Consider the following 27,696-nt stretch of genomic DNA (forward strand, 5'->3'; position numbering starts at 1 on the left):
TTTCCATCAATACAAAGAACTTTGATCTATTTCTCTCATTCCTTCCATGGATGCCATGTTTCCTAACACTAGTCATGCTCATTGCAACGTGTAGAGGAACTTGGTTGGTTTTCATTTTTCCCTCATTTTATTAGGTTTTTAAATTTGGCCCGGACCCTACATATGCGGGAGCTCTAGTGCACCGGGTTGCCTTTTTTTTTTTTTTTGCTAATTAAAAACCTACTTGTAAGGTGATGAATGTTACTTTGTATAAACTCATTTTATACACTTTGATGGTAAACCTATATTTATTCGAATATTAAATTAGAATAATGCTTAACTTCCCGAATGAATTTTCCTGAGGTTATCCCGACAGCATTTATATTGCCTACCCACCCATGTATTGTGGCCATGGCCCACTATAATAAATGAAGACTGTTTTTTTATTTTTTTTGTTGTAACTAAATTAACCCTTCCCGAATGCTCGGGACAATTTATTTCGGGAGAAATAGCACTCCTGATTAAATTATGTGTTTCCGCAATACAAATTCTATGTAAAACTAATGTTTATTCCATTACATTTCAATATCAATCTATATAGTCATAGAATTAGACGTGGTGAAGATATAAACATTACTACATTTGTGTGTACATAGTAATTAATTATGCTTCTACGTTTTGAGGGTCAATCAATCATAGATTTGTGAGTAGTAACACATCATTATTCAAGTTAAATAATATACTGTGATATAATGAAGTTAAATACCGATGACTGTCTGTCGTATAGTTTTTTAGCATCGATTAGGAGTTAGTTTTGACTCTTTAGGAAGTTTACATTTATTTTAGTTGAATTTTTGTAAGGAAATCAATGGATTAGCAAAGGAGAGGAAAATGAAGAAAAACCTGGAAACATATGTCAAAATAACCCTAACCAGGCCACTGCGTGGTCATGCTGTACTTTTTACAAGGATATCAAAGTGATTTCTTGGCACTACGGACATTTCGGTGAGGAGAAATAGGACAAGTAATAAATAACTGCAGGGAATCAACTACTATCCATTACACGGCGCGTGCTACAAGCCATGCATCGCGCAAGGAGAAGGGAAATAGAGTGATCAGCTACAGTCCATTATGCGACGCATGCTACAAGCTACACATCTGGCAATGAATTGCAGCAATCATCGCATTAATTAATCTAATTTTTAATTAGATAGCGTATCCATCTCAAACCCATGAAAAGATCATTAAACTCTAGTGGTTTATGCCTTGAAATACATTGGTTCAGTATTGCTCGTATCCTTTTTCAGTACTCTTTCATTACTGGTGCCCTTTTGTTTTGAATGACTAGCTAAGGATAATTATTTTCGGACAAAATTATTGATACTGTTTGCTCAGTTATTTTCAAGGTCTATAATTACTGACAAAAGGATAACATGTTTAATAACTTTATTCTGATCCACCTTTACCTTTTTGTGTATCTTTTGGACTTGGCTGGTTATGCATATATAGAGTTGATATAGCAAATGAAAAGAAATATTGCAGATCAACGCTTTTAATTATAGCATAGTACAAATTAACTCCAGTAGTTGATCTTTTATCAAAAGCAAGTTAACTGATAATATTTTATTTGGTCATCTAATAAATTCTGCTATTATCTTGCAGTATGATCATATACACACTCCTACAACTAGGTCACCCCCTATAGCTAATGTAAATGTCATTGAAGGTTACATTATTTAATTTTCTTCTAAAAGACGGTTTAGTCAAATTTTCCTCAATCACTATATGGAATTTACATGCACATGCTTAAATCTTGTGTCATTATTTGTTGTTCAGCACTAGTTAACATTTCCCTTAACTAAAATTGCTCATTATATTTCAGAAAGTCATTAAATCTAAAAAAAATAATTGCAAGAATACGAATCATCATCTCACCAATAACACGGACCTAGATCGCCTGTTGTAAGTGCTTCACGCAGTAGACGATTGGGCCTCTTAAGTCAGAGGAGGTGGTTACAGCCTTCATGGAATTTGTTGTCCATGTCCTTAGCCAGCAGGAGATGGGTGAGCTGGTCCCGGAGGACGAGGGTGGAAGCATTCAAAGTGGTACATGAAATGGTTCTACTGTGTATCCCATCCTCTTATGATCGCCCCTGCGGCCGTTCCAGAGTACACAGTTTGCAGACCTCCCTACGAGGAGGTTATTGTTGAGCAGCAGTGGGCCAGACATCCTCCCGACCCATTCCAGATCATCCAAAATGTCAGAGCCGTAGTTAACAGCGCCATGGAGGGGATTCCTGAAGGGTATTCAAACCCTGTTGTTGCTCGTGTTATGGAGACCATCCGACAACAGTATTGCGTGTTGGAGGAGGTGTCGGTTCCGCGGAGGAGGAGTAGGAGTTCACAGGAGTAGTAGGCGGCCCTTATTTTATGACTTTTGTAAATTTTTAGTTTTTTTTTTTTTTTACATTTTGTCGGATATGGATGTAATATATTTACATTTGTATGTTTGCGTTTTTTATGACATTTTGGTTAATTTTAGATTATTTTGCGTATCTAAATTATGAAGGAATGAATGAATGATTTAATGAATGGTTGAATGAATGATGAAAACATGTATTTAATGAATGAAGGAAATCAGGGAATAAGTTACTGTTGTCTGATCTGGTATGAGCACAAACACAACGTGAGTTAACTCACGCTTGTGTTAATCTCTGCGTGAGTAAAGTCACGTTGAGTTTAACACACGCGTGACTTAACTCACGCAGCGTGACTTAACTCACGTAGAATTAACACTAGCGTGAGTTAATTCACGCTAGTTTTCAAATATTTGTTGAAGTAAAGGTAGCTACATTATCAGCTAGTTTTTAAATATTTGTTGAAATAAACACATTTTGATTAATGAAATGGAAAAAAAAAAAAAACAAAAACATATGAGACCTATTACCAACCATTTTTGCATACATTAGCAAATTTCATTGATAACAAGTCATCAACCTATTGGCAACAATGCGATTTGAAGTTTATAAACCCCATCATACCATTTGTGTTTATCAATGTGGAACTTTTTGAGTGTCCTCTTTGTAAGCAAGCACTTATCTTTGATACTTGAAGATATGAAAATCAAGGAGATTATAGTAGCTCGTTTGCTTCTTCAAGCCATAGTTTTCTCTTCTAAGAATTAAGATTTTAGACGTTCACCTTCCTTTCTAAGAAGTTAGGATATTAATCTTAGTACCTTGCAATCTGCTAGGATTAAAGTTTATTCCGTCTCTCTATCTGGTCTCGTAATGTTAATAATGAATATTTAACTTTGTTTTTTAATCTCTCAAGCCCATTAGAACACAACTTTTCATTATATATGAAATAATACATTAGTTATGTTACAATTGCAAACTATTATATATAAACAAATAGTAATACTCATTTAGATTAAATTCACCTCATCCGTTTTAAATGTATCACTACAATCTTCATCTGGTTCCATATACGCCTTTTTGGAAACTGGAATCCCTTCCCTATGCTAAAAACATACCCTTTTTTTTTCAAATTTATTTTAAAATTTAATTTCAAAATTTATCAATATATATACTATTTAACTAGAAGCAGTTTTGAAGGGCCCAACTAAATAATTCGGATCGGAGCATGTTATTGAATTTAAACTGCAAAACAAACATATCCTAATGATATGATGCAAAAAGGATTGGTTTCTCGTGGCAACTGTTGCATAACAGGATTTCAACTAGAAGTAATATATATTTAGTATATTCGGATTGGTGGTCATGTCAACTTATTCGAATTGGAAGTCATCTCTTGACGGAGAGTTATTACGGTTTGCTTTGGATTTTATGCGTTTGGAGCTGCTATGACCAGCTAATAGTCAGTATACTAAATACCATTTTTCAGATTCTGCTGCAGTCACTAAGTTAGGCTACCAGCACTTTGTCATGTAGTCTTAATTTGATTAGGTTGCAATTTTCGAAAGTCACACATTGGAATCATTGCTGAAAGGATCGTTTCATGATTCAGGCAGAATTGGCAAGAGGATCTCATGCTTGGTTTTTCTTTGGTCATTATTGGTTCTATAATTGACAACGAAAACATGTAAATGAGAAAGAAGAAACCAATCAGCTTAGAACAAAGAATCCTAAATTAAGAAGTCATTTTACCTGTTCAATAATTTTACATATCAAAGACACAATACCAAAAGCAATACACCTTCAGTGTATCACTAAAACAGTCAAGAAGCATACTCACTCACATCGGCATGAGTGTTCCGCCTCATGCATCAAAAAACAGATTTTTATTGCGCACACAATGAGTATGATAGCTATATATTGTTGTTGACAGCATTGTTATCGAAAACGCGACTTAAGTCCCAAAATCCTAGTTTTTGCGACTTTGCGTAGCTTCAACAACTCAAATCCATAGCAAAGTCCCAAAAACAGGCAAAATCCTATCAAAGTCGCACAAAATCGCACAAAATCGTGAAATCCATTCAAAATCGCAGGATTTTGATGGATTTTGTTCATTTTTTTTTATAAGGGTCAATTTTTGACCCGGTTCATAAATTGACCCGATTTGAATCCATGACCCGTTCTATAAATACCCAAAAGGCAAATTTTTTTCATTCTTTCACTTCCCCCCACATTTATGTATATGTATTTTGTGGATTTTGAACTTTAGTCATTTATGACTATATGCAATATATAACATATATTTAACATTATTTTTGTTTTGGTAGAATCCTCGATTTTGATTGCGATTTTACGAGTCCCGACTTTGCTATCCTATATCGATTCTACAAAAGTCCTTGAGTAAAATCCTTTGATTTTGATTGCGATTTTAAGAGTCCCGATTTTGCTACTCCCTTTCGACTTGAAGTAAAGTCCCGATTTTGATAACCTTGGTTGACAGAATACAAGTTCCTCAAGGATTGCAAAACATTAAGCCATGGGGCATGTTTGTCCATTGTCTCTATGTGGCAATTAGCAAAGTTAAATTCACTAAGCTCTCAAGAATGATTTTGGGTAGGAAAAGTTAGTAAAGGTGAACTAATTACTTTGAAGAAAAATACACGAACGACTTCATAATCTTAACATTGCAACAACTTAGTATCCTTGCATAGAAGAATTTTGTAGTGTGATAGCAGTAGTTATATTTTGTATAAGCCTGTTTACTTACCGGTTCCTATTCATTCCCAACATCTATTAAGTCACCAACTAAAAGAGCTCCAACAATCCAACCCACTAAAGAACTACTCCTAAAGAATCAATCACCTCAAGTGACACTAATGTTTTTTATTAATTAAAGTACGTAGCAGTAATGTTTATTTCATAACCATTTCCGAAAAGATTTGAACTTTATATTACATAACTAATATCTTACTCTTGATCCAACACCTCAAGTGTATTATGCACTTATTATAATTTCCTATATAAACTTTACTCGAGACAAGTGTAAATATGTATTTAATTAGCTCAGATTGATAAGGTTTTCTTCTTAGTTGTTTATTTTATATTCCTGAAGTTAAGTTCATTTATTCCTGAAAACCTTTTCAATCTGTCGAAAGTGATAGTTACATTCATCTTTTTCATATTAAAACTCATGATCAAAACTCATGATCATGATGAACATTCAAACTCTTCTGAGAAACAACTGCACAAATATGTCCTAAAATTTCTGGTTTGATCCAAAAAAATTTAAAACTAGTACTTGTTTACGAAAAACACAGGTAAACAAGTAGTCATTTTTTTATTTTTTTTTGCATAAGCTAGTCAATTTGTATAAACTTATTTTCAATCATATTAAAAATCCTTATTATTTCTCTAATCTTTCTATCTAAAATCCATTACTTAGACAATTAACACAAGTATAAATTTCAGACTCCATTCAACAATTTATCCATTCAATTGTATACGATTAATCTACTCAAACCGAAAAACAGTAGCTATCGAAAATACAAAGCAAGGTGCAAGATGATGCGACAAATCTCATCAATTAATCTAAAAAGCCATAATAAATTATTCAACCTGGTCAAAGATTATGTTGTGTCACTACCAAAAATAAGATTATGTTGTGTAATGTGTTAACTAAATTCTCTTCGACCATCCATTAAAATCACAACTTCAAACAGTCCGCAACCGCATAGGGTTGATCCCGGAAAAATATGGTCTCAACACTGTTAATCCAAACGAACTTTGTTATCTTTCCACATAATCAGAAAATCTTCTTTCTCCAATGGTTCGTTGGAAGAGATTTTCGGTCGGACACCTTTGAGAACCACCACCACTATTATTAATAATAAATAATAAAATAAAATAAATTAATAAAAATGGGAAAACAGTTTTTAAATTATAAATAATTTTTTTAATTTATTAAATAATTTTTTAAGGGTTCCAAATGGGTGTATGATTTTATGGCATGCCTATAAAACACATGTCTAACTTAAATACACTAATTTGCTATAGTGCATGGAAAGTATCACAAATGTCAAATAACAAACGGAAGAAAATTAAAGAAAAAAAATAATACACTTACACTATTATCTCAATAATTTAATCATTGGTTAATTAGTTTAAAGATGGACTTTCACAAATTAATTACTTAAAAGATAATATGTATTTTATTTTATTTTTTGAATAATAATATGTAGTTTATTAGTATTGTGTATTTTGAATACATTTTAGATTAAATTTTGAAGAAAGTAATAATAACATATTATTATTTCTTTTAATAAAATTTGGGAAAAGAGAAATTTTTATTAATTAAAATGACACTATTGTTTATAACCGTCTTTGAGGAAATTTGAAATTTACACCTTAAGGTTACATAACGAATCTCTTACTCTTGATTTAACACTAGTGTATATACTATGCACTTATTGGTATAAAAAGGTATAAATTACACTTTGGAGATAAATTACACTTTGGAGTTTTTGAATAGTTGTTTCTATGTTAGGATCATGAAGTCATTGTGAAATTCATAGAGAATAACATTTAACCAGCCTTAAATTTTCAATTGTTAAACATTCTCAGACATTGTGTTAGGTATACATACCATTAAGCAAGAGTTAAATCAAGAGTAAGAGATTCGTTAAAATAGTGAGAGCTGCTTTGAATTATTTTCTCATACATTTTCGAATATTATAAAAGGTTATTGTACAAAAAATGAATTAAAAATTATATTTAATGCAAAATTATTCAAAAATTTAAAAGTCGAAGGAATTTCTATAATGAAAAAATCATTCATTATAAACTATGGAAATAACATCTAAAAAAACTATGGCAGTAAAACGCACCAAATGATACTTAAAAAAGTTGCAAAGAACTGATCTAACAAGAAAAATGTTTAATCGGTTCATGTCACCTTTTCAAAAGTATGAGACGCATTGAAGTTTATAAATAATATCATACACACCTTTCGTTCGATGTGGGACTGTATTTAATATTTCTCGTCCTTGAAGATTAAAAAAAAAATATGTAAAAGAATAATTCAGCAGCAGCCTATATTTATCATATTGCAAGCAAGCATTTATCCAAAAATGTATCTCCTAGAGGATCTCTTCTCTTCCAAACTTTCCACCGATTTACACTCTTCTCTCAAAGGCAAATTTTGAAGAAGAAATTGCCACGGTTGTGGCTCTGTAGCGTCGTCAGTGTTGTCAATTACAATGGCGAATTGAGCTGAACTAATTTTTGAGATTATAATGTCAGTGTTATAACTAATTTTTGGATCCTATTGTTACGTGATAAGATAACTATTATCTTCTCTTTAATTAGGTTTAATGATATTTTATTTGCTTCAACTATTTCTCCTCTTGCATTGTTTTCACTTGATGAACTTTGCAATAATAGCGATCATGGCATTTGAGATTATGACCTTTTTGGATACATTTTTTAGCAACATACGTTTTCTTGTCACTAACTAACACACTTTCTTCAATTAATTGATCAAAACATGTATATAAAAAACACAATGAAATTGCTTTCTTAAATCTATTCTTCATAACATTGTTCAATATATATTAACTCATGATTAAGAATATCTTTTTCTTTTTGTCAAGTGGCCTAGTGGCTAGAGCTTGCACAATTAAATGTGGAGAAGTAGGGTGTCCGGGGTTCGAACCCCAGCCCCTGTAACACCCCAAATTTTATTTATTTAATTTAATAAAGTTAAATAAATAGTGACTTAATTATTATTTTGGTGACGAGACATTTTTCTTAAAAAAAAAAAAAAAAGTCGCGGTCTTAGGGTCTTACAGGCCCTGCATATAATATGCAATATCCCTACCAACTGAGCTAAGCTCGCGGGGATATTAAGAATTATTTTTATTAGCGTGTTATATTTTTATAAGTATTTGTTTATATTAGTCCACCTTTTTTGTTAGAAAATACAAGGGGGAAGGCTGTCGTTTTGCATTTCGTGAAAATTCGTTTGAGATTGCTTCGCACCATTTAGCAACTCTCGAAATCAAAATGCACTACCTCTTGATTTGTGTTTTCTAGAATTTTTTCAGGGATTAACATGGTTATCCAATTCTGCTAGATTGACGCACTCGTGGTGAGATAAATAAATAATGTGACTTTAGATGCTTATAGAATCGGCGAATTTCCTTGGTGGCTTCACCAAACGTGGACTACTAGCTTCCAGCTATGTATAAAAAAAGTCATAATCTCAAAAGTCTCTTTTTGTATACTATTCAAATACTTTGTAGTGACTACAAAAGTTTGTGTCAATTGATTTATTACTACTATCACATTTGTTGACTGGCTTCTCTATTATCATTATTATGATTCAATACATAAAGTGGAAGCTTCAGCTGCTTTAAACTTAACATTTAGTGTCAAATTAAGTTGGAATATGACAATGCATGGAAATTGATTTTAGTTTCTCCTTTTAATTGCTGCCGCATTTTGCAATGTTTGCATTTTGTAGCAATTTTGCTCTCTGGTATGTATGCCTAACGCAATGCCTCGGACCTTCACATAAATTTTAGTTTTGCTATCAGCGAAGAAGAATTGACAGAGCCAATGGAAGGTAATTAACTAAAATTGTTATATTAACCATATTCAAAATCCTTAATATTTCTCCTCATTCTATCCAAAATCTATTACACAAACAATTAACTATAAAAATCATTAAGAACAATTGAATTGTATAAAAACTAGATTGTCATTCACAATAAATAGAGTTTCACAGCAACATGTTTCAATTAGGGTTACACATAATCATCATCAGACCTAATCTTTGAGAGATTTAGGTACTCATAATTGTGTTTACAAATTTAAAACATACATGAATTGGTTAAGAGATGATAAAATCGCCCTGCTAGCCGTCTTCAGGTCTTAAAATCGCACTTTTGCTCTACAAAATCGTAATCCTTGTTTCTAGAACTGACTTCAGCTTAAAAAGGGAAGTTTTACTGCTCCCAAAATCGCGCCGCGCGAAGTAAAATCGTGCCACGATTTGTTACTTAACATAGATTCCTTCCAGATCCTTCTTTCAAATCGCGTCATGCCACTACAAATCGTACCACGATTTTAGTGGCAGAACCAAACCTTTATTCTAGACCAAAAATCGCGCCATGCTAGATAAAATCGTGGCACGATTGGCTGCTTTCATCACCTCCAGAATTTCTGCTTTTAACACCCCTGAATTCCTCATATTGCCTCAGAACTCTATCAAAACATCAAAATAAGTCCTAAAAATTACGTAATGACGAGATGACATCATTATGCTAAACTTTTAACAATGGATACTTATAAAAAAATATTACTGTTTAGAAAACACAAAATAGTAATCAATTAAATATCAAAGTTCTCAATTAAATATCACAATAACTAAAACCCGATAGAAATTGGTTCCATAATTGAAAACCAATAAGTTAAATCAAGGAATCATTTTACTAATTCGACAACACAGTAATGTTCATCCAAGGTGTATCTCAAAATGATCAGCCATTCAAAATCAATAGGTAACACAAATGATTATCTGTTCGAAAAACGGTTCATTATGTAAATAGAGATTATAACAAATAAAGACAAGTCATAACAAATACCGAGGTTTGCAAAACCTCATAGTAATGTTCCTGAGCAGAAAAATATTAAACCATGGACCATGTTGGAGAGCACTGCGTTGCCTCTATGTGATTAGGGAATGAAAAGTTAGTAAAGGTGAACTAACCTTGAAAAAACGATATTACGGACAAGAATTTTGTAGTGTGATAATAGTAAAAGCTATAAGTCAATCAATTTGTATCAACATATTATCAATCATACTCAAATCCTTATTATTTCTCTCATCCTTCTATCTAAAGTCCATAACTTAAACTATTAACACAACTATATTGCAGTTAGGTTGTTAGACTACATCAACAATATTCTAGGGGACGTGGCAACCTCACCTTCTATTAAGAGTGACGATTCAGTTAGGTAGTTAGAGTTTGTTAATAGTTCATTAACTGGTTAATTCATAATGCGCTCCGTATATAGAAAACATTGTATACATTTTAAATAAGTTTTCAATATGAGATTTTTATTGAGGATTTTCTCTCATTTCCAGGTCCCCAAATTTCTAAAGTCAATTTCATTCAAGATTTGAAGTTAGTAAACTTACGAATTTAGGTTTTATCTTCAAAGGAGATAGGTTTCTCATGGAAACTGTTGCATAACAGGATTCCAATTAGAAGTAATCTAGCTCATTGCGTAGTAATTTTGCAGGATATGACCGGCGAATGTGTTCCGTGTGAATCAATCATAAACTGCCTTCCATTTATTTGTACAATGTGATTTTGAAATGCGAGTTTGGTATGATGTGTTTAATAGTAAGGTATGGATTTGATCTTGCATTGGAATCAACTATATGGAACTGCTGTTTATTATGTAACATCGATTTTGGAAGGCGATAATATTTTTACAAATTCACTTTACTACTATGCCTACTACATAGTGGAGACAACTTCTCTGCTGTTAGTCCCTCTACGTTTTCAAATTCATATCTTTAAATATCGTATCTAAATAAAGTGTATATAATAATCAAATTTTCATGTATAGTTTCAAAAGTTTAATTGCAGAATTCTCTTTGTATAAGTCGAGTTCATGGTGTATATTGTACTTCAGTCCAATTCTAACATAAAAAAAAAATTAATGAGATAATAGATTTAAATTCTCATGCTCTAAGATATAAAAATTGTCTTGCTAGTTGTTTTGATCGATGTGAGACTTTCTTGACTCATCTTTAATAAAACAGCATCTTCAAGTTAAGTCGCAATTCTCTATTTGTAATCTTATATAAGTTTAGTTCAAACCTCAAGATTTCGTTCCTTGTCTTAAAGCAATCTAACCATTCTCATGAGTTGACATATATCCTGAGTCATCTTTATAAGAACATGCGTATGATTACTTTTGTTTCTCAATCTCTAAAGCTAGAATAGTGCAATACACTTGTATCAAAAATAATAATAATAGTGCAATACACCTTTCCATACATAATAGACATCAAATTAAATGAGCAAAGTTGACGCAGTACGGAAGCGTAGGCTAGCAAACGCTAAACCTAAAAGAAAATAACAAGTTTGCAAGCGACAAACTTGTGAAAATAGGGTTCCGGAATCCACCAGAAATTGAGAGAAAATATCGAATAGTTTTATTGAATCAAAAAGTGTGCCTCTTAGGCTATAAGTTTTGCTTATATAGTGAAAGAAATAACAAACTCGTGAGCCGAAATAAAATAAAACGAAATAATAATAGAAAGTTCTAGAAAATTACTAAGATTTGGCTAAATAATAAATACTACTAAATTACTAATAAAACCCTCCTGCATCAGTCTCCTCCACCTCTGAAGAACTCGATCTCGAGTTCTCATTATGATAAAGAGATTCTCATGCATGTTGACTTCTCCAATGAACAAGAGATCATCCTCCTGGATCCCATTGAGTGAAATGCAAAGATAGTTTGGTTTGAAAAATAAAATAGTAGCCTTTATACCATTGAAGAAATGTAGTAGCATGTTGAATACTTTCTAGATCCATCATTTTTGGAAACCAATCCTTCCTCTTGATTAAAACTTTAGGAGCATAAAAACTATCCTTGTAGATCATCTTCCTATGCAAAACAATTAACAACCTTCGGTGTTGAAAGATTAAAGGATATCTCTCAATCAAAGGGTGGTAAATAGCATAAAGTAGTACTGCGCATAGCTTCGACTCAAGAGAGTTATAGACACCAATCACCATACATTCCTCATTAGCTTCTTTCCCGAAATTTGTCGCTCCATCAATAAGTGACATTAGAACTAAACGAGGAAAAGTCTTCCATTTGAATAGAACCGACTATATACAATTTATAACATATATTTTTGTTGTCCATCGATTTTGATTGCGATTTTATAATTTCTTATTTCGATTCTACAATGGGTTGATTAAAATCCTTCGATTTTGATTGTGATTTTACGATTTTCGATATTGCTCTTCCCTTTCGGTCTGAAGTAAAATCCGGATTTTGACAACCTTGCATGGACCATGCTTGAATGTCGCCTCTATGTGGCAATTAGCTAAGCCCTCTCCAATGAACTAGGGAAGAAAAAATACGCATTCTTTTGTTAAATATTTGAATGATTTTTCTCATGTATGTTTATAATGTTATAAAAAGTTTTTACTCAAAAAAACTGAATTAAAAATTCGATTTCTATGTCTAAAATTTTGTAACTTATTTTTTTCTGGAACAAAAATTTGTGTAAATTTTTTTCTTCTAAAAGGTAAAATTTGTGTAATTTATATATCTTGACCTTTTGCTATTTAAAAAATTCTTATTAAATTAACTTCTATTTAGAGGAACATTTATAATAATATTTTAAGCATGACTAGAAAATATTATTTAAATATTTAAAAGTTGAAAAATACTTTATACGATTACAAATATAATAATATTAAATTAAGAAAGCAATCGTATATATTTCTGATCATCTGTCTATAGGTTTCCCCCCTCGATCAAGTCGACCTTAATTTTCTCTCTCTAGGTTCTCTCTTTAACTTCTTCTTTGAGGGGATGGTTTTCCTCAATTTTTGACTTGAAATAACATTTTTCGTTTTGTGCGGTATTGTTTGATTTTCCATATTGTTGTGGTGTTTGTTTGGTTCCTATTGAAAAATAACTTCTGACAATTACATATTTAATCAATTAATTGAGTGTCAACGTTGTAGATCTGAATAGATGACTATCACAGTCACTTTGATTTGATCATATTAGTTTTTAAGCATTTGGTTGTAATTTGCTAATAATTTGGATCACGTGAGTTTGTACGTTTATTCATCATTTACATTTTTAACGTTGTTGAATATGTGATTGTATTTGATTTTCTCTATCAATTTGCAGTTATACACTATTCACTACAAGAAAATTGTCATTTTACGACACTCACATTACGACATATTGGCACAACTGTCGCAAAGTTGCTTTTTAATTGATATTTGCGACAGTTCATACGACCGTTTAGTCATATGTCGTAATATTTTAATGGGAATGACTTTCAGCGGGAAATGAAAATAAAGAGCCGCTTCTTCCAAAAAATTTGGCTCCCTTTCCTTTTTATTTTCAGAAAAATAAAAATAAAAAACAAAACATCATAAATCCATGACACTAAAAAACCCCAAATCCTGCTCACTCACAAATCTTCTCTATGTGATAATCGATACCCACTCTCTCAGCCAAACCCAAAATCGTTCTTCACTCACTGGGATTGAATGCTTCTTCACTCACAATCAGGATTTGTGATAATCGAAACCCAAAACTGTAAGTATCTTCTCTCTGGGATTGAATGCTTTGATTTGTGTATTTTTTCTTCATTATTACTTTGTTCCGTCATTGATTCAACTCATTGAAAATCCTTCTCCCTCCCTCAGTGAAACCCCAAATCCTTCACCCACTCACTCATCAAAACCCCAAATCGCAAATCGTACACTATCTTACACTATTCATTTCTCACCATCGCAAATCGTAGACTATCGTACACTTCCGTCATTGATGTTCTATCTTACACTATCTTAAATCGTTTCAATCCCTAATTCACTTTCCTCCAAAAGCCAACTCGATTCTCTCTAGCAAAACCCCTGATTGCAAATCGATTCTCTCTCACAAAAGCCCAAATCATAAAACCCCCTTTGTTTACGACGGTCAGGCGGTCCGGTTCGAATTTTGCACTATTGTGAAGGTCTTCTTTTCAATTCTCTGTGCGTAATTAATTTAGGTTTAAGAATCTAGGTTTTTTATATATTTTTTTTATCTTGTGTGCAATTTCAAGAATTTTGGATATCAGTTGTTGTCTCACTGGAGCAATTTAAGTCTGCAGAAGCTGTTGATATTTCAGAGGCATTTTCTGGTTCTGTTGTTGTTTCTCTAAGATGCTTCAGTTAACAGAAATATACTTTAGCTTTCACTTTTTATAAAGAAGTATATGATATGCTTTCACTTTTTATAAAGAAGTATATGATATGGTTGTAGACTTGAATCTAACTGGGATTATTTGAATAACATAAAATTGGTATATTTTCTGCACTTTCTGCATTTGTTTGACTTTGAGCTGTATATGCTTTTACAATCTGTTAGTGCTCAATTTTCAGTCTTTGGTGATCAGTTTAGAGGGTTTGGGAACCTAAGTTTTGGGAATTTTTCCCAACACTATGTTAAATTTGACACATGCTAACTGTCATAATTTGAAGTTAGTATCTAGCAGTACACTGAACAAGTTGAACTTGTTTTGGAGTCTTTAGAGTAGGCAGGGTTTTATTTTTTGGATATATGTTGTCTCATTGGAGCAATTTAAGTCTGCAGAAGTTGTTGATATTTCAGAGGCATTTTCTGGTTCTGTTGTTGTTTCTCTGAGATTACTTCATTTTTGTTGCAGCACTATTTTGGGGGAATGAATTACAAGAAGATTACTTCATTTTTGTCTTTCAATAAGTGTCATAGTTTATAACATGATAAAATTATATGATGTTAGTATGACTCTGGTATGTAGAAAAATTAGTTGTATTTGAGTTACTTGCATCATTGGATTAGTTAGTTTAATTTTATTTTGTTCCGGCAGAGTTCATGCTTTTTAGAAACAAAACATATTATGGTTGTCTTTGTTTAATGATATACAAATGTTTGAATATTGTAGTTTTCATTGAGGACCACATGTGCCTATTCTTCTCTAGTTTTAACCATTTCTTAAATATTGAAGGACTTGTACACTTGATAATATATGGAAAGAAAATTTATCGATGATCTTATTTATGGCTAATTTTGTATTACACGAGATACTTTTACTTATCTTGTGCATTGTTTTGACTTGTTTATCATCAATGCTTGCAGCGTAAGTGTTTTTGGAGTCTCAACCTTGTGAAAAAGATGACACCATATGAATATGCGCGGTGCAAAAGAATTGAAGTTATTAATAAAAAGATTCACGCTCTCAATCTGCCAATTCTCGCCCAATCCCTTGTCGAATCGTCTTCTGCCACTAAAAAACCTTCATCGGTATGATTTATTGATACTGAAGCTTTAGAACCTTTTTTTTATTGATTTCTGATTCATCGGTTTAAAGGATAATGTATTTGATATGTTTAAAAGAACATATCTTTATTTGATTTATTTTTCTTGCTTAATTTTGATCTCATCGGTGTAGTAATATTATCTCACTTGTCAAAATAATGTTTCAGACTTAGAAGAGTATTTTTCTTAACTAATTATGAAACTTAGATTTGATGTTTAAAGGATAGGTTATGCATTAGCTAGAAATGTATGATATTGTTTAACTGTGTTACAGACATCTGTTGCAAACTCATTCTCAAACACTTCTCAACTTAAAGAACCTGAATTTAACTTTGTAGTGAGCTGTTTGCATTTGAAAGTGTGATCTTAATTTTACTTTTGATTCCTAAAGTTATTTTTTCTTTGTTGGACCAACCAAATCCCTCCATATTTATGACTGTGATCTTATTTAGTCTGTGAAGGGTCGTTCAAGGTTTGTACAACCTGGAGCTTTTGAGGCAGCAAACAAGAAGCGCCTCCGTTCGCATGACTTACCACAATCCCCTCCACCACCTACACATGTGACACCACCACCTGCACCAGTCCAAGAGACATATCCACTAACTAGCAAGGTGACAACACCGCCGGCAATAGTCGAGGTGACTGAACTGCCATCTTCCCAGGCCACATCACACAATCATTCTGTTCCATTCCCTGATTCTGAAGATGACGTGTTAGATGATGCGCCGAATATTACTGAAAAAAAGACATCTAAATATTGGGATTTAGAAGTTATAGGTAAGTGATCTAGTTCCAAATTATCTTTAAATAATTTAATTGTTTTACATCATTGACTTATGCCATATTTGACTTACTTTCTTATGTGTTAGATGGGGCGGGTCATGTTTCAAACATGCGTTTAGTGGTGTATGATGTGTTGGTTGAATCTCCTAATGGAACAAGGATAATAACAAGATGGAAGGGTCGTCAACCAGTGGGAGAAGCAGCTGGTTTTTTAGCGAGTTTTTTGGGTAACCTTGCTAGAATGTATAGAGACTTTCCGATAATGTTTGAAAGTTGGGACAAAATTCCAGAGAAAACAAAAACTAAAGTTTATGATGAAAAAATAAAGGTATCATTGACATACAACTATATATTTCTGATTTATTGTTTCTTTTGTTTAGTAACTATTATTTTATGTTTATGTTTGAAGACAAAATTTGTTGTTGATGATGGAGACCACAAAAGCTATATTTTGACAAGTATTGGAAGGAAATGGAAGGATGAAAGATGTCGGTTGTTCACGGAACATTATAAATGGGATCTCCCATTAGAAGTGAATCTTGCGAATTATCCACTTCATATTGACGCAACCGATTGGGCTCTTTTTGTAGCATATAGGCGGAAGCCAGACACGCAAAAGAAGGCGCGAAAAAATGCAGCAAATAGGAAAAAACTAACGACCCATCATAGACTAGGAAGAAAGTCTCTTGCGAGGAAAAAAGATGAGTTGGTATGATTCACTCAATCTGTCATTGATCAAATACTTAATTGCACAAGTACTTATTATATTATATGTGGTTATTTGTAGGAAGTGAAAGATGGTCGAGAATACAGTAGGGGAGAAATGTTTTCAGTTTCTCATAAGGACTCCAAAGGGCTATATGTCAATGAAGAGGTCAAGAAAAAAGCTGTAAGTGCATCTTTTCCTTTTATTAATGTCGTGTGTATGTTTTATCCATGATACAAGTTAATGTTGTTCTAACTGTTCTTTGCTTGGATGCAATTGCCTTTTCCTGAATGAAATTGTACAATTATGATTATGAAGAAGTTGGACTTAGGTAACTGACTATACATGATTGATGATTCATTTTGGAATATTGTAAAGTAGACAAATTTCATTGCTGGTGTGTATATTGTTTGGTTAGATTGTGCAGACATTATTATAGATAGAAGTGAGTATTTGCTTTTGTTTTTTCATGTAGCATTGTGGATGTCAACTGCTAAACAAACAATTTCGATGTATGATTGATTGCTTTGTAAGTCTGACATAGTGATAAACATCTTGTGAAGTACCTTTGTTTATCAAATAAGAGCCCTGGATAATATGCAGGAACAATTGCAAATTGAAATGCAAAACACTCCTGAGAATGAAGCATTTGTCAAAGTGTTTGGAAAAGAACATCCTGGATATGTGCGTTCTATGGGACTTGGGATAACACCATCTCAAATCTCTACTTCTCACCGTGCTAGAACGACATCTTCCTTTGAGGCTAATGAGAAGATGTTGAAAATGCAAGCCGAAATCGATTCACTTAAGGATAAGGCTTCACAAGTTGATATCTTGAAGGAACAAGTGGCATTCTTGATGCAAATGCAGAATTCTAGAGAAAAACAGGTAAAATTGTATTTTCACAAGTTGCATTCTTGTTGCTTGGATTAGGATGTTAAGTTTTAGGTAAGGGTTGCATGGTTCATAAACCAAACCAAACCAAATTGTATACACTTCCCGAATGATATTTTTTATTATCAACATCAGTTTAAGGTTGTCCTGGTGTTGTGTGGAATCATTGATTTGGATTGCAAGTTTCAGGCAGTAACTTGAAACTCGTAAGGACCTGCTGTAGTAATTTGAAATTAACTATGCATGGTTGCTGCCGTAATTGAGGATGTATTGCATCGGTTGTAGCAGTTTAACTATACCTTTTTATATACTTGCTGCAAATTATAGGTAGTTTAGTATATGATGAAATAGCTTTAATTGGATTAGGGCTTCAAATTTGGATCAGGTTTAGATAGTAATTTAGTTAAGGCTAAACAAATTTTTTGAACACCTCTAGTTTTAGGGGCTGGTTAGGTTGTTGTCAACATCTTTGGAGCTCGACCTTGGATTTTGTATGTTTTTACTTGGTTGTTTGGTGTTATTTTTACAAGGTCTGTTTGACTTGGTTGTTTTATTTTACTATCCATTTTGAATATTGTTGTTTTTCTTTTGTTTTGAGTGTTAATGAGTACTTTGATATTGCTAATCATTGTCTTATTTTATTTTTCAGCCAACAAACACAGAATCACCAAGAGATGGTGTGCGGTCCTCCGAGTCTAGTTTCCGCCTTGAGAATCATGAGCAACATCACTAGGGATATTTAGATAAATATTATGAGCTAATGATGATGTACTTTTTTGTATAGTCAACCATTGAAATTCACTAGTATTTTGGTTTTTGAACGTTTAAGCTACTTTATTTCTAGTTTTAATCAATTTCATTCAATGTATGGATCTGAATGTTTAAGCTACTTTATTTATAGTTTTAATTAAGTTCAATGTATGGATCAACATTCATACTTTTGGATGGTTTATATGAATGAAACTAAGTAATTTGTAGTTATATATTATTCCATTTTAAGTATTTATTGATTAATAGTTTCATTTTAATTTAAGATTAATTGTTATTTATTCAGCTGTCAAAATTAATCTAATGAAAATTGATAAATAAGAAATATTATTAAAAAAATGAAATTTATACATTTGCGACGGTTTAAACTGTCGCTGCAAGCCTATAAGAGCAATCCATACAAAAATAAAAAAATCACATTGCGACAGTTACAACTGTCGCTAGTCCTTTTGCGACGGTTGTAACGACAGTTTCCCGAACCGTCGCGAAATACCTTTGCGACATGCATTTCCCCGTCGGTTGCGGAACTGTCGCAAATGTCAAATTGCGACAGTTTGAACTGTCGTAAAGCCTTAATTTACCTGTCGCAAAATGACAATTTTCTTGTAGTGATTAATTTGGATGCGACTTTGGTTGTAGATTAATTGTTTACGTTTTTAACGATTTTAATATGTGGTTGTATTTGATGTACTTTATCAATTTAATTGAATATCATTTTGTTTTTGTAAAAAAAATACAAAATTAAGAAAATAATTTTGCATGTGAAAAATAAAAGGCACAAATCAAGATAAAAAATATTGGGTAAAAAATAGAGAAAGTGAAGGCCGACGCTAACAACGACAACATGTACAGCGTCGACATCCACACAACTCCTTTATTCATGTTAGACATTTTGAAGTTTATAAACAAAATCACACCACATTTTTTAGTCGATGTGAGTCTAATTTTAGTGACTCTTTCTTTTTGTGGAAGACTGAAATTTCAGCTAATTGTCCAATCTTGGTGACCACTTTAAAAATTTGGCATTTGGCTAGAACAATTTTATCTTCCCCTTTAATATGTCCTAACCTATTTATTATCTTCCCTCTATTACCCACACAATTGTAACTCGATATGTGTTGAAGTTGGGCAACTAGATCTTTGCTTATTGTTTATGTTGCACTTTGATAGTTTTGTCATGTAATTTGTATTTGATTTGGTTTCAATTTTATACAGCACATTGAAAGCATTGCTACTCTAATTTCACCTTGAGAATGACATATACTGCTACTGTAAGTTTGTAACTTTGTTTTCTAATTCAAGCAGAATTGGCGAGGATCTCGTGCTTGGTTTTTCTTTGGTCATGATTTGGTTCCATAATTGACAACAAAAATATTAAAATGAGAAAGAAGAAGCCAATTAACTTAGTATAAAGACTCCTAAATTAAGTATACATTTTACCGGTGTGTCGCTGAAACAGTAGGCATGCCTACTCACATCAGTATGAATGTTCCACCTCATGCATCAACCCATTAAATTGCGAGTCAATTAAAAATGGTTCTGTTGAAGTCATTTATAGAAAGGTAAAGACAAAGTACTTCAGGACAAAGATGTGCTGAAAGTTGTTATTCGATTTTTATAGACCAATTGAACTCAATATGTATTGAAGACAATGGTTTTATGCAATGTTTCAAATATGAAGGTTTTGTATTAGCCATAACACTATTCTTTATAAAAATCTGTGTCTCTAACACAAGCAATGGTATTTCCGCTCGAGACTCATCTGTCTCAAAGTTAGGTCTCTGCTAACTGCAGTGATTTATAAGAAAACAACTGAGGTTATCCAATTCTACTAGATTAGCGCACTCTTCAAGTGAGATAACAACTTATGTAACTGTGGATGCTTATCCAACTCACCAAAACAGGACTACTAGCTTCCATCTGTGTATCCATAAAGTCATAATACCACAAGTAACCCTGTAAGCACTAAATCTACTAACACCTTTGTAAACTGGTTTCTCTATTATCATTATCAAGCATGATTCAATTAATTATTTGACACTCTTGCAGTCATAGGACAAAATGAATGAGTTGAACAGAGAGGAAGCTTTAGTCAAATTTGCATTTAATGTCAAATTTTGAATGAGAAACTGCATGGAAACTGCTGGTTTTAGTTTCACCTTTTAATTGTTGGATTGTATGCATTTTGTAGCAATGAAGTCACTAGAGACTGGACAGGTCCAAATGTGGTTGCTAAAAAAATGTATTCATCTATTTTGTCATTGAATAATTTCATGCCTTGATTTTTTTTTCATACATGTATTCCTAGACAAAACTAATTTGAGAATTATATGTTGCAGATAATTGCAATGTTTAAGGTTTGATAGCTTACTTAATATGAATCAAAATAAGTACAACTAGGTCAATTAGGTGCTAATAGTTCAATCATTTTGATCACTTATAATATTTGGCTAGCATAGTCACTTATAATATTCAGAGCCATAGTCATTTGTTTCTAAGGCCTGTAAATCAGCAAATAATATTCAACGAAGTGACAATCATATGACATTTCATTACTCTATAAATCAAAGAGACTTACATCCGTCAAGACCCTCATCCGCTCTTGAGGCTTCTGCCAAGACTTCTTCACAAGGGAGGATCTTTGGAGTGTGGGCAGGGCTTTGGCATATCGTTGAAAGGATACCAACGAGCAAAGCTAAGTAAAACACATGAATGTTTATCAAACAGTAAAAATCAATCTGCACATCATGAGAATTTCAGAGAGAAAAGAAAACTGAAAGTTTATTCATTGGTTCCATAGAAAACGAATTACCAAGACTTGCGAAATACTGCAGCCACCTACAAGGAAGAAAATTGGAACACCAAACTCACAGTGTTAAGTGCAACTGGTGAGTATGAATATCAATTAAAACATGCAGAGCTACTCCTGGCACAAGATCATGTGTACACTTAGACACTTAGACAATTGAAATGAAGCTTTAGGCAGCACTTGCTCATTGTTTTGAAGGAACATGAAATTTTATTTGGACAGAAGAAAAAATTACCAGCTTTGATCTCAGACGATAACCAACACGCTTGACATTCTGAAAACATTGAGCTTCACATAACACCCCAAAGACCTACCAAACAAAATTTCAGATAGCTCTTAGTCAAATATCCAAAACAAGTAGTAATATCATCGAACTGAGCAAATAAATAAATTAAGCATCAAAATTGTTGTTAAATAATGTATAAAATAGCATATATAATCATTTTGTCAGCCATTGACCTGATGCCATCAGAGCGATACAAGTTAGAAGATGATTCGGATAAAAAAAGGATGGCAGTGACACCTGTAAGTTAATGGCCAGATAGAAAAGGTTAACTTGCGAACGAATTCTAATAATATAAATCATTTAGATCATAGTTATAGAGAAAATTGAAGTGGAGGACTTTGTTTACATAGCTTCCTAATGCCTCGAAGAGGAAGGTAGAATGCGGCGAAGAGGAACGAGTCAATATTGAAGTAAATTTATCCCACAAACAGAGCCAAAGTTGGAATTGTATGAGCATAACTTACTTTATAAATTGATCATTACAACTTCAAAAATCAGAACAAATACTTATAATTTTTATTGATAATCAATCCAATAAAACTTGTCCATAGTTTACGTTTCTGAGCCCTAGGTCATTCATACTTGTCTCTATTGGTTTAAAATGGATTCCCTACACTACACTAACCATTATATGTATTATTACATGCCAAAATTAAGATAAGTATAAGCTTGCTCATAGTAGTGATTCCAGTATGATTTAGATGACTCAACATGTGATTCCAGTGACAAAAGAATACTCTATTTGATTTCTATCAAATGGGGTGAATATTGTTGTGAAGATATTTACTGAAACAAAAGAAAGAAAAAAGATTATTTGTACCTTGATAAAAACCCATGATGGCATAAATCCTTCACCAAGCACCCAAGTTACTAGTCCTTGAATGTCCTGTAAACATGTCCCAGTCATAACTATTTTTAAAATTAAAATTTCAAGTAAAACAGTGTTGGTAAGAGAACCTACAGCGAGACTCAGAGTTGAATTGTCTTCTTCCAGTGACTTGAAAACAACATTTGTCTTGGCCTGCAAAAGCACAAGAGATTCAACACCAGTTAAATATATACCAATGAACCAAAATGTCTAATAAAGGGAGAATGGAGAGCCTACCTTGAGCAAGCAGAGCAACTGAGCACAAGGCACATATTCAAGAGCTGAAATTGTATTACTTGTGTATGCGAATATGAGCTTCTTCTTCCCCTTTCCTCCTCTATAATTACACCATCAACTCCACTTAATTGAGCTACAAGTGGAGACCGTATCTTTTATGCTTGAAATAAAAGAGATACTAAGAGAACAACTAAACCACATAATACATAGAGATGCAGGTGACAAAGTATTGGATTCAGAAAGCAACAGAAAACATTACAAAACAGTTTATCAAATATCGGCTACTCAAAACTTCACTTGTAGAACAGGGCTGACATTACTTATGCTAAAATTAGTAATGTGATTATATATTTAGTATATAACTATTAAACTAAACTGCGAGAAGCTGCATAACAACAACATCCATATTCAGATCAGTAATACTACTATATACATTAAGTTGACTTAAGTCTAATTAGTAAATTGAGCATGCATTCAGTGCTTACACTTTTGTTGAGTTGTTCTGGCAGTTGGAGTTTCATCTTGAGAGATCAAATTCTTTAAAGTATGAACTGAAGGTGACATGGAAAATTTGAACAGATACCTTTGAAATGACGACCACAAGTCACAACCGTGCCACACTAGGCTTGGGGTTCTGAAAGATTTCGTGCTAAAATCCTGAGAAATCAAAGGAATAAGCTTTGAATTCTAACAGGGTAACATGACACATCGTCACTGCTTTGGAAAAAACTAGCAGGACACCCACAATCAACAAAATCACTAAGTATGTGACCTTAATTGAGATATAGCAGTAGTTAGCACAATTATCAACAAAACAAACATCGAGTTCCAAAACTAAACAACCATCAACAGAAAGGGATTTGGATCCTCGGTAGCAAGTTCATTATTGTTGAGAGATTAGTGGCTGGGATTTGTGAAACTCTCTGTTACTCTGACATGTTTTAGAGTCCAGCTAACGTATCCTCTAACCAATGTGAATCGGTTCCATAAATTGCATATTAACTACTAACATAAAAAACTAACAAGTAGTAAATCCAAAGATTTTCTCTAACTTCTTGATCAGGTCATGGTTTTATCATCATTTTTTAATATCTATGCTTGATTAGGTGGTTATCTGAGAATAGGAAACAAAGGATTTAGCCACATTTCCACAATTTTCAATCACTACCAAGTTTTACAACTAGTAACAAAGCCACAATTTTGCATTACCAAGTTTTGAAAACAGATTATTCTATATAAAACTAACTCACACATTGAATTTCAACATTGAATAACACAGAAACAAGTTTCTAGGTTGCAGAGTAATGAATTGAACTAGAAAAGAAAGTGATAATTCATGGATTTCAGTGAATATTTTATTTACACAAATATATTTCCACTGCAATTGAAAGAAATTGATCCTAATTTAAATCAATTTGACTACAAGCACAAATAAGATCAAATTGAAGTAATAGTGAGTAAAATTACAAAAACTAGGGTTCTTACCAAAAACACGTGATGGAAAATCGATTGTATTGAAGAGATAAGAAAACGTGTGAATCCACTATGCGGATGAAGATCGGAAATCAAGGTTCAATCAATGGAGAACAAAGTATAATAGTGAAAACTCGCTGGATTAAGTATCAGCAAGCATTTTGAGGTTCTCCGTGAAGGAGGTGGAAGATCGGTGCGAGCGAAGATGTAGATCGACGGGACGGTGGCTATCGGGGCAATCGACGGCAGCGACGTTGAGTGGAGGACCGGGATCGGAAGTAAGAGATGGAGCATAGTAGCTCGTAGAGACGGTGGAAATTGGTGCGAGCGACGGTGTTGATCGGTGCTACGGCGGAGATCGTGCAAGCAACGGCGACGGTGGTGGTCGGTGGCACGGTGGAGATGGATAACGGCTTTTGCGATCGTGCATTTCTGAGAGAATAAACAAAAAAAAAAAAATAACCCCTTAAAAAAAGGATTTTTTATCCTAATTTATTTAAACATAAAAAAATAATAATAAAAAAGCTAATATCTGTCAAATGGTAGCAAATTATTTTTATATTTACTACCATTACATTTCCTAGCATAGCTACGGTAGCATATCAGGGATTTTCTTGTAGTGAAAATATTTTCTTTTTACCTGATTGTAGACCTGTATGTATATATAGATGGAGGTGAAATCACTTGAAAATTAACTAAATAAAAGGGTCTAGAGTATTTGATAGAAAAAGAGGTGGAACAAGTTTAACAAATCATTCTACTTTTTTTTTAATACAAGAAAACCATATTAATCAACAATTGTGAGCCAAGAATAGGTAGGATGTATGTATATATTAAGTATTTTTGTACCAATCAGAATTTAACAATTGTGAGCCAAGAATAGGTAGGATGTTTTGTTTGGGATATTGGTAAATATAACATAATCTTCATTAGAACAGAGTATCTCTATAACTAAAGTCATTTGCTTATGGTCTTTGTTTTGTAGGTCTTTCATGTTTGTGTTATAATTTATTAGAACTAATAATAAACTTATAGAACTTTTTCACTATATTATAACCCTGCTATAGTTAAAAGCACTTACTTATAAGTTTTAACAACATGAAGTTGGTGAAAATAAATGGTAGAGTGTACATACCTATCAGCATATATTTTATTGGTCAGGATTAAATTTTTATTTTACTGGTTCGAATATTTGAGTTTACATGGCTGATCTAAATTGTCTATTTTTTTAATTAAGTTCCCTGAATTGAAAAGTATTTGTTTGATAAGGCCTTTTGTTGGAACAATGGAATGGAACATCTTCCTCTTGAGTTTGAAGCTATATGATACACATTAAATTTTTATCTAAAAGGCTATATTGACATATCTGTGTTAGTGTTGAGTGGCATCTGTGTTATATGTCTGCTAAAGTATTTATTTACTTGTACACATTTTTTTTATGTACTACTTTTTTTTTATGTACGGACTTTAATATAAGTATTTATTTATTATTTAGTGATTTTGCATTTTCTTGTGGAATTTATTATTTGTCTGTGTGTAACTTAGGATTAATTATGCACCACTGAATAACTTGATGCTGGAGATATTGAGTGAACAAGAGACGTGTACAAGTAAGCAGCCTTTTGTGAACCTCCGAGCATTGTGTTTAAATAATATCTGTTTTGTTCCTTAATGTGATACTGAATTGAGGATTTGAAGTACTTTCTGTGTATGGTTTTCCGGAATTGTATGCATATTCTTTATGGGGTATCTTTGTTGGGAATCTTGTTAGTCTAATAATCATGTCGTTCACCGAAAGTCAGTGCAAGCTTTATAGATCAATGAGATTTTGGGGTTTGATTCATTCCTGGTTCTTATCTAGGGGTACTATTTTTAAAGCAGTGGTTTTGTTTTTGCCTCCTCTTTGTTTGATGCAATAGCTTTATGATCTTTTATGTGGCAAAATTATTTTGTAATAGTTACTATAAATTTTTATTATTAGTTCTTGCTAGTTAATGTTAGTTCTTGCTTGCTACTGAACGATCTTCATACTTGCAATTGCATTCTTTTGATAAGTGCCCTTTTTTTTGTTAAATTGCTTTCAGTTTGTGATTCAGTGGTCACTGTGGTTGCTTTCTTTGATAGGCAATGCTTTCTAAGTTTTGTTGTACTTGTGGACCTCATTTTTCTGTGCTTTTGATATTGGATTATTTTATTCTCAATTTTTATTGCGTTAGATTAATGATGAGTTAATGACCATATGTACGTGGTTGATGTTAGAGAATATGTGCTACTGTTCTTTCAACTTGATTGTTAGCAATTTTGTACAACTTTGTTTTAGTTTGGTTATACTAGTTTTAAATTAGAACTGTGAGGTATAATATGATCCAGTGTTGAAGTGCTAGTGATGTACCATAAGGTCAAGTGTTCTTACAAGCTAGACACAAAGTCATATTATAATTTTGACCGATGTGAAAAGTCAATTTCGACCGATGTGAAATGTCATTTCTGTAGTAGTGTTTTCAATTGTTTTGATTGTCATATTAATGAATTCTATTTTAAAATGTATTCTTATAATCTATATATCTTATAATTTTTCAGGAAGAACTAAACAAACATAATAATGAGGTAGAAACTTCTCAATCGGTTGGGACACAAAGTCATATGCCTCGGAAGAATGACATTTATTCTCGAGTAAAAGGAGCTGAAAAGAGGAGACATGTGCGTTGTATTGGCAATATTCCCAAGCCTAAGAAATCAAAAGCTTCTTTGTCTGAAAATCAAGAACTGAGGGATGAACTTAAGAAAATGCGAGAAAGTCAAGAGAGGACAAATGTGTTTATGGCAAATATGATGTCAGTGATACAAAATCGATTATCTCAAGAAGATTTGAATGATATTTTACAAGCTGCAAAACAGGTATATTATATAATTGATATTTTACTTTTCGAGTTCAGATTTCGAATATTATGAGAACATGAATTAAGTACAGTTTTGTAACATATTTTCTTTTTATTTTTAATAGGCCTTAGATGGTGCTTGTGCTCCAAACCAGATAAATTCTTCAAGTCGATGCAATGATGAAGACGGAAGAGAGGAAGATTAGAAATTGTTTTTATCTTGGATATGTTTAGGCTCATCTAGTGTTTTTTTTTATTTAGTATCTATTTTTGTGTTCGTTATTATATAAAATTGACATTATTTTGTTATTTTGATCATATAATTGAAATTTTCTTTGATGTTACCTTAATTTTGTGTAATGCAATAAAAAAGTATTGCCGAATATATTATTTTTTTGGTCAGGAATTATTGTGAAAATTTTATTATTATTAAAAAATATTTATATTAGGGTGAGTTTTATTTTTAAAAAAAAAAAAAGAA

General features: G+C 32.5%; 1 protein-coding gene and 2 long non-coding RNA genes across 5 annotated transcripts; 2 read left to right on the forward strand and 1 right to left on the reverse strand.

Moving 5' to 3' along the window:
* Positions 1–13,458: 13,458 nt before the first annotated feature.
* LOC146916819 (uncharacterized) lies at positions 13,459–18,832 on the forward strand. Of its 2 annotated transcripts, none has more exons than XM_085718733.1 (8): positions 13,459–13,769; positions 15,333–15,497; positions 15,974–16,289; positions 16,382–16,623; positions 16,705–17,004; positions 17,083–17,184; positions 17,605–17,889; positions 18,545–18,832. In XM_085718733.1, the coding sequence occupies exons 2-8, from the start codon at positions 15,369–15,371 to the stop codon at positions 18,626–18,628; spliced, it is 1,458 nt and encodes a 485-aa protein (XP_085574859.1). In that variant the 5' UTR covers positions 13,459–13,769; positions 15,333–15,368; the 3' UTR covers positions 18,629–18,832. The 2 variants fall into 2 exon arrangements, with proteins under 2 accessions (XP_085574859.1, XP_085574858.1); XM_085718732.1 differs by having other exon boundaries at positions 13,460–13,769; positions 15,965–16,289.
* Positions 18,833–21,481: 2,649 nt separating this feature from the next.
* Positions 21,482–23,455, reverse strand: LOC146916820 (uncharacterized). 2 transcript variants are annotated; one of them, XR_015014052.1, is made up of 5 exons: positions 23,349–23,455; positions 22,864–22,996; positions 22,579–22,779; positions 21,932–21,995; positions 21,482–21,782 (listed from the first exon to the last, which is right to left on the reverse strand). It is a non-coding gene; the product is annotated as an uncharacterized LOC146916820 (long non-coding RNA). The 2 variants fall into 2 exon arrangements; XR_015014051.1 differs by lacking the exon at positions 23,349–23,455 and having other exon boundaries at positions 22,864–23,325.
* A 1,760-nt stretch (positions 23,456–25,215) lies between these two features.
* LOC146916821 (uncharacterized) lies at positions 25,216–27,530 on the forward strand. Its single transcript, XR_015014053.1, has 3 exons — positions 25,216–25,946; positions 26,917–27,234; positions 27,341–27,530. It is a non-coding gene; the product is annotated as an uncharacterized LOC146916821 (long non-coding RNA).
* The last annotated feature ends 166 nt before the right edge of the window (positions 27,531–27,696 follow it).

This window comes from Medicago sativa, chromosome 6, assembly GCF_051527215.1.
Source record: "Medicago sativa cultivar Bolivia chromosome 6, Bolivia_mono, whole genome shotgun sequence".
NCBI classification, from domain to species: domain Eukaryota; kingdom Viridiplantae; phylum Streptophyta; class Magnoliopsida; order Fabales; family Fabaceae; genus Medicago; species Medicago sativa.

Excerpts from the sequence above, each read along its gene's own strand:
- LOC146916819 (XM_085718732.1), top strand. The coding sequence starts at position 15,369 with ATGACACCATATGAATATGCGCGGTGCAAAAGAATTGAAGTTATTAAT. Across the intron at positions 17,005-17,082 it reads CGAGGAAAAAAGATGAGTTG|GAAGTGAAAGATGGTCGAGA; the intron begins GTATGATTCACT and ends GGTTATTTGTAG. Across the intron at positions 17,890-18,544 it reads AGAATTCTAGAGAAAAACAG|CCAACAAACACAGAATCACC; the intron begins GTAAAATTGTAT and ends TTTATTTTTCAG.